The 12,165-nt window shown below is 47.7% G+C and overlaps 1 protein-coding gene across 1 annotated transcript; it reads left to right on the plus strand.

Annotated features, from left to right (window-relative positions):
- Positions 1–1,668: 1,668 nt before the first annotated feature.
- On the plus strand, positions 1,669–11,897 carry LOC100280737 (metal ion binding protein). Its single transcript, NM_001153657.2, is given in 2 exon segments — positions 1,669–1,911; positions 11,455–11,897. Coding segments are annotated over 2 exon segments (435 nt in total). The 5' UTR covers positions 1,669–1,763; the 3' UTR covers positions 11,742–11,897.
- Positions 11,898–12,165: the final 268 nt, after the last annotated feature.

Genomic DNA, 12,165 nt, shown 5'->3' on the forward strand with positions numbered 1-12,165 from the left:
GATCTTCCGAACCAAGGAAATTCAAGCATACAGAGCCAAGCCTTTGTTTTTTTAAGGAAATTTATTGTCAATAATCAACTAGCTACACCATGAATTTGGATCATTTCGTAATACCAAATTGAGGGAGCATAATGTTTGTAGCTTTTCTTGGCAATGAGGAGTGTGATATGTCAAACCTAAGACAGAGTGGGCAGTTCCATCGGTTGGCATTTAAAGACGAACATTACCTATAATTCACACTTCACTAGGCTGGGCAATCCTAACATCTGAAAAGGTGCAAGACCCGAGGAGAGGCCAGTCGTCTGTGCAATCTTTGTGATTGTTTTTTTTTTTTTTGCTGTAATACAATATTAACCTAGCACAAATAATTAAATATGATGAAACTTCTTGTGCATGGTTCCAAGGATGATCGTTGCCTCGTTGGTAAGCTCAATATGATCAACCCTTTTCCCTTTTCACGGTCTTAGATTGGCCGAAATTTATGCATCTATATGGCTTCCTTTCATGCTAATAGCTACTATAGAGAAATTAAAGTTATTCTTCTAGAAATGCATCTACATCTCTTCCTTTTTAATAACTGGCGCCGTACCTCGATCTCCTCTCGTGCGCAGTGTGACAAGCAGTGCTACTACTAGCCAATTACCTTACTGAAATCTAAGCATGCATGCATGCAGCCAAGGATGCATGTAGACTGATTGCCTTTGAACAGGTTAGCACGTACGTACGTACGCGAGCGCGAATCCTTTATTGGAGTGGTCGGTCATATATGCCGGCCTGCACCTTTTTGTTTTGCACCTCAATTAGTTCTCATGCATGCGTTGGAACTGATGATTGATGCAAAACCTAGTTTAATTTTCGCTCTAATCTATAGATGTCCAAATGGGCGGGCCGTGTCGGCCCGGCCCGAGCACGGTTAGGCTCCGCTCGGATTGGGGCCGTGCCGGCCCGGATTAGCTAGCCGGTTGTGCCGTGCTGGCCCATGGGCCCCAAGAGAGGCCTAGGCACAACCCGCTAGGTTAATAATTGTGCCGGGTCAGCTCATTGTCTGACGGGCCTAATGGACCCATAACAACATATAACGTTTAAATGATAAAAATATCCTAAAAGTATGTATATTTGTGGGTTTAAAACATATTTATTAGCTCTAAACATTTATTTACACCTACGTAACCAACAAAAACACATGTTTCTTGTGTTTCCTACTTTATATTCAAGTATAATATATGTATTTATATGAAAAATAAAAAAATAAAACCGAGCCCTATTGGGTCTAGCCCGCCTTGCCACGCCTTCAGCCCTGTCACGGTCCGATGACCGGGCCGAGCCAGCATGGGCCCGATTCACTACGGATCGTGTTGGGTTCGTGTCGAGCCAAACCCTTTAATCCATTTTAACGCATATATGTGTATCCCGGATAAGTCCTTATTTGAAACTGAGAGCGCCTAGGCGACGCCGTCCACTTGTCTTTTAATTTTCCGAAAGCGAAAGGTTAGAGCCGCCCATTACACATTGTATTAATAAGAACAATCTCGTCTGGTTTATGGGATCAGTGTGTGCTGTAGCACAGCAGCAACCAAGGTACGAAGAATAACTCATCGTCGTCTCGGCATCTCTTCTCTGTAGCGTGAGATGTGGAAATAAATAAAGCCACCTTCCCATGAACAACCCATTGGACGGATCGAGCTGGTACTGGCACACTCGATCCAATATTTTAGCTAGCTAGCAAGCAAAGCAAGCCTTGAGCTTGAGCGGCGGCTAGCGCAATGGGAGGCGTGGCGTCGGAGCTGGTAGGAGCCAGCAGGGAGAGGCAGAGCAGGAAGAGGAAGCAGTTCCACACGGTGGAGCTCAAGATCAGGATGGACTGCGACGGCTGCGAGCTCAAGGTCAGGAACACCCTTGCCCGCATGAGAGGTACGCACGCACGCACGCATGCATTTGATATCCATGCATGCTGAGCTTTGCAGTCAGTCATTCATTACACATGCATTATTGGTGTCTCCAAATTTGCTTAATTAGTCCTCGTCGTCGTTATGTGATGTGATGCCTGCTGCAGCCTCCTTGCCCACAAAAGCAGTCATGTCAGGAAACCAAAATCAGCATGCTCTCCCTTCTTCTCCTCTCTCTCTCTCTCTCTTGATGTAAACGTGCTCTGAGGGAGAAGGGGAAGGGTTTTCCTTTGGATGAACAGGCATGCATGCGCATCGTTGGCTTGTGAAAGAAGGGAGACTTGTGCATGTCAGCATGTGCATGTGCACTTGTACACACCAGCATACTCATGCTAAGCACTTTTGCATGGCTCAATGATGTAGCTAGGTCACAACCGCGCACTGAAAACGATCCGGACTTCCGGAGACTAGGCATGCATGCACCAATGGTCTAAGACGTAATTAAATCAAGACCATACGTACGTACGTGGTGTCAGTGTCATGCATGCATGAGACGTAATTCCTAGTTATCTCTCGCGGTAATCCGAAAAGGCCCCATTATTAATATAATTTGTACATAGAACAAATTAATAAATGATATATCAGTTGTATAACACAATAATGACAACTTATATTAGGGCCTCGATATGGGTGTGCCTAAAAGGGCCGGGGACTAAAAATCATATTTTGGACAACAATTCACTACCGGAATCAGCTCCTTTGCCGTGTGTCTCAGACACACGGCAAAGGCAAATTTACACTCGGCAAAGAACGCTCGGTGAACTGTACATCGGCAACAGCCTCTTTGCCGAGTACTATTTGTCGGGCACTCGGCAAAGACTTTGCCGAGTGCCAAACGGCACTCGGCAAAGAAAAGTCACCGTCACGGCGCCAAGTAACGGTGACGGATCCTTTGCCGAGTGCCGTCTGTGGCACTCGGCAAAGAAGTCAATGTTGCCGAGTGTTTGCTCGAGAGGCCCTCGGCAAAGACTGACCCAGTAGGCCCCACTGCCAGTCCCTGTGCCGAGAGCTCTAGTAGGCACTCGGCAAAGGAGGCTTCTTTGCCGAGTGTCTGTTGGACAGGTACTCGGCAAAGAACCCTCCGTCGATGTCCTCGGTCCTCGGATCGTAATCTGGCCCATGGACCTCCTTGGCCATGGCGGTGTACTCACTGAGTCGGCTGTGGATGGCGGGGTTGGTGTACGCCTCGGGCCCGTCATCCGGGTTGTAGGTGACGTCGGACGTCGCCTTCCCCTTGTGGGCCATGGCATATGCCGAGAACGTGGAGCAAGGCGCGCCACCATGTGCCGTCGACTGCGAGAAAACCAACGATATGGTTAGAAATAATGTCTAATCGAAAGTTATATACCTAAATAAAAAAGAGTGCGTACCCATGCTTCCGCGTATTTGCCCAGGCTGCGGCTGCCTTGATGGTGGGAGGGACCTTGCATCAGCAAACGACGTTCCCGGCTAGCGTTGTGCGCCTCGTCCCACTCAGCCGAGCACCACCTCTGCACCATCTTCTCCCAGCACTCAGGATGCGCGGCGCACCAATGAGGAATCATCTAAAAAATATAAGTACACCGCATATCAGAAGATAAGAATAAGCATATTTAGTACCAATAATAAAGTTTTGTATTTACCTGCAAGTACTGGTCCGCAGTCAATAACATGGTTCGGGCGTCCTTCTTGTTCACCTTCTCCCCAAGGACGGAGCCGTGGTAAGTGACGATGGCCTGGATGCGCGCCTCGTAGTGCATGTCCACGACGAGCTTCTTACAGCACGTCGTAGACACCACATCCGCCCTGGCCTCGTATCCAGCATCGCACCTGAAGAAATCCTACATACAAAGACGATGTATCCATACATTATTTCAAGAATATGCAACAAATGCGACTTATTAAACAATATAGTGCGAGGAAGACTTACCCACAGCTCTTGCTTCACCCGCTCCGCCTTGTTGTTGAATTGTCTGCCGTCCCGATCTACTGCATCGGGGGCGACGGCGTAGTGGTCGAAGGTGTATGCTGGGCTCGTCACTCCGGCGTACTCGACAAGTCCAGGAAAGTGTTCCCGGCATAGAAGGCCGAGGATGCCATTGGGGTTGCGGCTGTGACCCCCTGCAGTCTCCAAAACCATCCAAGACCTGTCGAAGTGATTAAGATGAAGTATTAGTTTCTATTATTAATTTGAACATATAATATGAAAAAGCAGCAACATCTAAAGTTACCTATCTCTCTCCATCGGGTCGTATCAGCGGACGTCTGTCACGAAGTATGGGTCGCTTAGGTAGGCTCGCGGGACCTCGCAGGTAGATACTCCTCGAACCTGAGGAGCCAGAACCTGAGATGTCCTACTGAGCGGCGTCGTCGTCGTCCTGCTGCGCCGCATCGTCGTCGTCCTGCTGTGCCGCATCGACAGCGGCTTGCTGCTCCACCTGCTGCTGTACGGCGTCGTCCTGCTGCGCCTCCTCCTCCGTCCTACGGGTGCTCCTCCTCCCCCTCCCCCTCCCCCTCCTCGTCCTCGTCCCACCGCCCACCATCTTTGTCCAACAACCTGCAATTAAGAGTAAACAATTAAGCACAGATAAAAAAATATGTATTTAGAAACATATGCAAAATAAATGAAATATAGCATTACATCGATTAAAAATAATCTTCATATGTGTCCGGGTTAGCCGGATCATAAGTGTCATCATCACTATGAACCATTTCATAGTCAACATCATCTGAAGGCGCAATTTCGTCATTGGCATTGCCTTCAAGTATTTCTAAGTCATTCTCATTTTGCACCTCATCATCCTCGTCATCAACAACCATTTCAATATCTACTTCCATTCCGATCGCTTCGGTTAAGTCTATCTCAAATTGCCCTTCGAGCCCATCTTCTTGGAAGAACTCTCCGTCATATGTGTCCGGGTCTAAGTTATAATCTTCATCGTTTGGAACAGGTAATTTAGCGTGCGGTGATACCTTATACACAACATCCCAACCCTTAAGATGTTGTTTCGTTTGGCACGCATATGGAAGATAATACACTTGTGTGGCCTGTTGGGCCACAATATAGACATCGTCTCCTGGTAAGGTGGAATCCTGTCGAATTTCGACTAGCCCAAGATTAGAATGTGTCCGTCTCGTAACTTCAGGGTCAAACCAATGACATTTGAATATCACTGGAGTAAGAGGTTTGGAACCATAAAAATTGAGTTCATATATTTCTTCAATTCTTCCATAATACTCGACCTCGTCAAGCCCGGGCGTAAAGACTCCAGAACACGTGGTTTTTCGATTGGGCCGACTTTGGTCGTAGCTTGTTGTGCGAAAACGGTATCCATTGACGTCATACCCAGAAAATTTCCTGACCCTATAGGCAAAGCCATTGGCTACTTGTCTCAACTCGGCACTCATAGACGACTCTCTTTGGCCCTGCAAGTTCAAACACGCTAGATTGTTATATTATTCGCACGTAAGAGCAACTTGGAATAACAAACTAAGCACGTACCTTATGTTTAAACGAGGAAATGAAATCGGGCAATCCATTTCCCGCACCCTTTCTAAGAAGGGTATCATATTCCTGTGGAGTTGGGTCCCTTGATCGACGCCAGAATTCATGAAGAAATTGCTCCATGTATGGCGTCACCTCTTCAAGGTTGGTCAATACATATAGCATGATATGGCGCCACTCTTCATGTCTCAGGGTCTTGGTGGTCGAACCACTCGCGCTTCCGAGTTGCCCTCGAAAAATGCTGAGGTTCGATTCATTGCCGCCATCATTGTAACGAGGGGGTGGATTATGCACGCTCGGCAGTTTGTCACCATAGTAAGTTGTTGTGAAGTTTGACACCTCCTCCAGTATGTATGCCTCTGCAATGGAAGCCTCGATTTTGCATTTATTTCTACATTTCTTTCGGATACTCTTTAGACATCTCTCGATTGGATAGCACCAACGTCCCTGCACGGGCCCCCCCATTCGTGCCTCATACGGGAGATGAATAATCAAATGCTGCATCGGATTGAAGAAGCCGGGTGGAAAGATCTTCTCCAGCTTACACAGTAACACGGGTGCCATCCTTTCCAAGTCTGCAATCATGGTCCGAGCTAACTCTTTTGCACAAAGCTGGCGGAAGAAATAGCTCAACTCTGCAAGCGCTAGCCAGACATGCTCAGGGACATAGCCTCGAACCATCGCCGGAAGAATTCGTTCAATCCATATGTGGAAGTCATGACTCTTCATCCCTAAGACTCGCAGGGTAGATAAGTTCACCCCCCTACTAAGGTTAGCTGCATACCCATCAGGGAACATTAACATCTTGATCCATTGTAGTACTTCCTTCCTCTGGGCCCTGCTCAGGACGAAATCGGCCTTAGGCCTTCTCCATGTCTTACCACCACTAGGCGGCTTCATCTCTTGGTTTGGTCTATCACATAACTCTGCCAGATCCACTCTTGCCTTTACGTTATCCTTTGACTTATCATGAATCTCCATAATTGTCGCCCAAAGTGCCTCGGCGACATTCTTTTCAGTGTGCATCACGTCAATGTTGTGTGGAAGGAGCAGGTCATCATAATAGGGGAGCCGAGTCAAGCCCGACTTATGTGTCCACATATGTTGCTCACCATATCCCACAAAACCACCTTCTGGGTTGGCCACGAGACCATCTATCTGTTCACGAACTTCGGCACCAGTCATCATTGCAGGTGGGCGGTCTGTCACCACGACACCTTTCGTAAAGTTCTTGATGTCTAGTCGGAATGCATGGTCAGGAGGGAGAAATTGTCGATGTTTATCGAATGATGAATATTTGCCACCCTTCTTCAACCAAATGAACCTAAGAGCTTCCTTGCAAACTGGGCATGGGAACTTACCGTGAACACACCAGGCGCAAAATAGCCCATACGCCGGAAAGTCATGCATGGAGTACTGGTACCAAACATGCATTTTGAAGTTTGTCTTCGTAGCTCGGTCGTACGTCCATACCCCTTCCTCCCAAGCACGGACCAATTCATCAATCAAAGGCTCCATGTACACGCCCATTTTATTCCCCGGGTGTCTAGGAATTATCAACGACACGAATATGTTCTGTCTTTGAAAGCATACGCCGGGGGGAGATTGATGGGGATAACGAACACGGGCCAACATGTGTATGGGGCAGCGGTCATTCCATAGGGATTGAACCCATCTGTGGCCAGCGCAACACGAACATTACGAGCCTCTTTGGCTTTCTCATGGTGAATGGCATCAAAGTGGGTCCATGCTTCACCATCGGATGCGTGAACCATCTTGTCAGGATTGTATCGTTTGCCTTTTTTGTGCCATGTCATCTGTTTCACGGATTCCTCTGTCATGTATAGACGCTGGATCCTCGGTATGAACGGAAGGTGGCGTAGGATTGTCACGGGGATGTCGAGCTGCCTCTTCTGTCTATCACCAGAGTCTACCTCCATGAACCTAGATGATTTACACTTCGGACAGTACTTTGCCTCAGTGTGTTCTTTCCTAAATAGGACGCAGCCCTTCGGACAAGCATGTATCTGCTCATACGTCATCTTGAGTGCACGAAGGAGTTTCTGTGCCTCGTACATGCTCTTTGGCAGAACGTGATCCTCCGGAAGCAGGCTGCCAATAACTGTCAACAAACCATCGAATGCGTCTCGACTCATGCTATACTGCGACTTGAACGCCATTATACGCCCAATGGCATCCAGTTGAGAAACCTTTGTCTTGCCGTGAAGGGGTTTCTGTGCCGCGTCAAACATGTCGTAGAATGTCTTTGCGGTCGCCTCTGGCTCGTCCTCCGTACGTCCTTCGGCGAACTGTGCCTCGTGATAGTCGTTCAACATGTCTCCTACCCCGGCATCAGCATCGTAATCCTCGACGCGTTGTCTCACCACCTCCTCTCTCGTGCGATGCGCTTCACCATGGAAGATCCACCGAGTATAGTCCGGCGTAAATCCATTCTTCCAAATATGTTCTACCATGGCCTTCTTTGGTTTTCTTTTCCGGTTGTCACATTTGCTGCACGGACAAGGGACTAGGCTAGCTCCTTTAGCAGCTTCGCCATATGCCCGTTCCACGAAAGCATCGGTCTTCCTAATCCATTCTGGGGTGACATCATTACGTCGAACGCGGCCCGTGTACATCCACTCACGGTCCTCCATCCTCTAACATATATAACCGAGTATAGTTTAATATAGACATGTAATGCATGTACACTACGTTCCTACCTTATAATAGGTGAGGATAGGTCCTAATCCCACCCGCGGTTGCGTAGATGGAGTTAGTTTCCATGCTCTACTCCGATCCGAGATAGAATTTTGGCAGCACCTCCCCGTTGTTCTCCGGATACACGTCCTGGCAGGGAGAGTGTACTGTCCAGAGAACAACAGGGAGGTGACGCCGAAACTCTTTCTCGGACCGGAGTAGAGCATGGAAACTAACACCATCTACGCAACCGCGGGCTGTCCAAAAAACGTGGACAATTCGAAACTGATACATTTGTAGATATGCAAAGATCTGCATATCTACACCGTATCTCTTTCGAACGGGAGACGCCTAACTGGGTTACGTGATCTACGACCATGATGCGGACATAGAGGTCATACCTAGGGTGGCGGTGGAGTCAGGCTAGCGGGGCTGTGGCGGGTTGGTGCAGTGGCGACGCGACGCGGTGCAGGCAGACCCGCAGTGGCTAGGAAGACAAGTATCTTCTCTATAAAAAATAAACAAGCATGTCAAAAAAATCGGCAGCACTTCTCCTGTATGGGGAGGTTTTCAAAACCTGCAAATAGATCTAACAGCACGATGGCTGACACGCACATATACAAACGACACGATGAATGCAAGTCACATCTAAGTGAGAGAGAGTGAGCGGGTGAGTGACTGAGAGTGAGACGACGGTGGGCGCGACGACGGCGAGCGAGCGGGTGAGTGAGTGAGTGAGAGTGAGACGACGGCGGCAACCAAACTCACTTAATATCAAACCTAACAATTTCATATAACCATAGCGGGAGATTTCAAATAACAATTTCAAACCTAACAATTTCATATAACAATTTCAAACCTAACAATTTCATATAACAATTTCATAGATCGTATAACAATTTCATATAACATTTTCAAGATCGTATAACAATTTCATATAAAAATTTATCGTATACCTTAGCCGGAGTGACGGTGGTTGGCGGAGATGGCCGGAGCGGGGGGATGGCGGAGATGGCCGGAGCGGGGAGGATGGCCGGGCCGGAGCGATGGCGTGGCCGGCGGCGGAGGGCGTGGCCGGCGGCAGAGGATGGCGTGGCCGGCGGCGGAGGTCGCAGGGGCGGCGCACGTGGGGGCGGCGCGTGGGATGGCGGGGCGCGCGGGCTGGCGGCGCGCGTGGCCGGCGGTGCGCGAGGGACGGCGGCGGGAGCGGCGCGGCGCGCGGTGGAAATAAACAGAGAGAGTGTGAGGAAGAGAAGAAGAGAGGAAGACGACCGGTTTATTATTCAACGGCTTTGCCGAGTGCTAGATCGCGGGCACTCGGCAAAGATTTTTTAAAAATATTAAAATATTCTTTGCCGAGTGCCAAATCGCGGGCACTCGGCAAAGAGTCCTTTGCCGAGTGTCAGCTGGACGGCACTCGGCAAAGAATCTTTTACTATCCTTTGCCGAGTGTCAAATATCTAGCACTCGGCAAAGACAGTCTTTGCCGAGTGTCCTTTGTAGACACTCGGCAAAGCATATTTTTATTTTTTTTTATTTTGGTCACCAAACTTTTTGTGGTATGTTCCTACACTATGTAGACCTACATGTACCATTTTGGGACAATTATAACAATGTTTTCTATAGCTACTACATTTAGTTTGTTTATTTGAATTTCTTCGGAAAATTCAGATTTGAACTACAGGTCACTCGAAACTTGGAAAACCGTGCATGCAAAAATGATATCCATGCTACTTAGCACAAGTTACGACCGATTTTAGGAGCGGACCGGAAACTTCGAGCACCATGCTCACTCAACATGACCGTAAACTTGCCATCCAGGTGTTTAAAAATTGTATAAAACAGAAAAAAGTCAGAAAATCATGAAACTTGTGCACGTGTCATGATATCATATGTAGAGTCTGTGATAAAAAATTTAGAATGTTTGGAGAAAGTTGTGAGACATTATGTGTAGAAACCTAAGAGAACCACACATGAAATCATAGAGTTTCAATGTGGATCTCTTAGGTTTGTACACATAGTGCGTTTCACCTTTCTCGAAACTTTTTCAAATTTTTATCACAGCCTCTACATATGATATTATGACACGTGGACAAGTTTCATGATTTTCTGACTTTTTTTCTGTTTTATACAATTTTTAAACACCTGGATGGCAAGTTTACGGTCATGTTGAGTGAGCATGGTGCTCGAAGTTTCCGGTCCGCTCCTGAAATTGGTCGTAACTTGTGCTAAGTAGCATGGATATCATTTTTGCATGCACGGTTTTCCAAGTTTCGAGTGACCTGTAGTTCAAATCTGAATTTTCCGAAGAAATTCAAATAAACAAACTAAATGTACTAGCTATAGAAAACATTGTTATAATTGTCCCAAAATGGTACATGTAGGTCTACATAGTGTAGGAACATACCACAAAAAGTTTGGTGACCAAAATAAAAAAAATAAAAATATGATTTGCCGAGTGTCTACATAGGACACTCGGCAAAGACTGTCTTTGCCGAGTGCTAGATATTTGACACTCGGCAAAGACTGACGGCCGTCAGTGGTAGACGGCCGCTAACGGCCCTTTGCCGAGAGCCATGTTTGCCGAGTGCTTGACCCTCGGCACAACAGTCTTTGCCGAGTGCTTGGCGGTGCCGAGTGCCCGGCACTCGGTAAACAATCTCTTTACCGAGCGCAGGGCTCTGCCGAGGGCAGCACTCGGCAAAGTCGGCTTTGCCGAGTGCCCGATAAAATGCACTCGGCAAAGCCTCCGGCACTCGGCAAAGGGCCGGATTCCGGTAGTGGTTCTTATACTCTTACATAAAGCTCTTGCTTTGATAATTCAAAATTGGGCGAAGGTTTTTTACCAAGAAATCGATATTCAAAATCATTCCATTCGGGATTCTTTGCTTTCTTAAAGCGTCGGGCTTCTAAATTCTCATAAGGTCCTCCATGAATTTTCTCTACAGCCTGTTGAATAATTTTTATGGATTCCCTCATTTCACCGACTCGTACTAAATAGCGAGCTAACGAATCTCCTTCTTTTTGCCATTGGACTTTCCAATCGAATTGATTGTAAGACTCATAAGGATCAATTTTACGAAGATCCCATTGTATTCCAGAAGCTCGTAACATTGGTCCCGATAAGCCCCAATTTACAGCTTCTTCTCCGCTAATAAAACCGACTCCTTCAACTCGTTCTATATATGGTTCCTTGCATTGATGCGAACCATATATAATATATGGGGTAGTCGCGCGACGCACGTAATGGATCGGATGCAATGCATGCTGATGTGATGGGTCAAACTCGAATCTTAAAATGGTGTTGCAATTTGCTTGGCGGTGCAGGGGTGGAGTCGGTGGAGATCAACCGGAAGCAGCAGAAGGTGACGGTGAAGGGGTTCGTGGAGGCGCAGCGGGTGCTTAGGCGCGCCCAGTCCACGGGGAAGCGCGTCGAGCTGTGGCCCTACGTGCCCTACACCAACCTCTACGTCGCGCCGCCGGTGTACGACAAGAGGGCGCCGCCGGGCCACGTCCGCAGGGTCGACGCACTCATCGCGCCCGCCGCCGGCCAGGAAGAGCACCTCGCCACGCTCTTCAGCGACGATAACCCCAACGCCTGCTCCCTTATGTGATGCCTCATGCTAGCTAGAGCCGCCTGCTCCCCGGCCTTATGCGATGCTAGCTGCTTGCTTCATCCACGCTGTACTAGCGATGTACATGCATTGTTTGCATGAAAACGAACTGATGCTCCGTAGTTACGCAGTAATATAATAATCTCTATCTTTTAATTAATTAAACGACAATACGTAAATGACTTTCAGAAACGACTCCCCCTTTCTAATAAAAATACGCAGGTAATATATCTTGGCAGCTAAGGAATAATCGTCACTGAAAATCAGTTTTCAGAAGCGGTTTCATTTAGAAAACCTTAGTCGAAGAGATAGTATTTGAGATGGATGGCTTCGTTAAGAACACCGCATCTGAAATCTGATAACAGGGACGGAACATCCGTCCGGCCCCCCAGCATGGTGTTGTTGGTGACTTCTACATCGCAAG

The sequence above is a fragment of the Zea mays genome, chromosome 1 (assembly GCF_902167145.1).
Source record: "Zea mays cultivar B73 chromosome 1, Zm-B73-REFERENCE-NAM-5.0, whole genome shotgun sequence".
NCBI classification, from domain to species: domain Eukaryota; kingdom Viridiplantae; phylum Streptophyta; class Magnoliopsida; order Poales; family Poaceae; genus Zea; species Zea mays.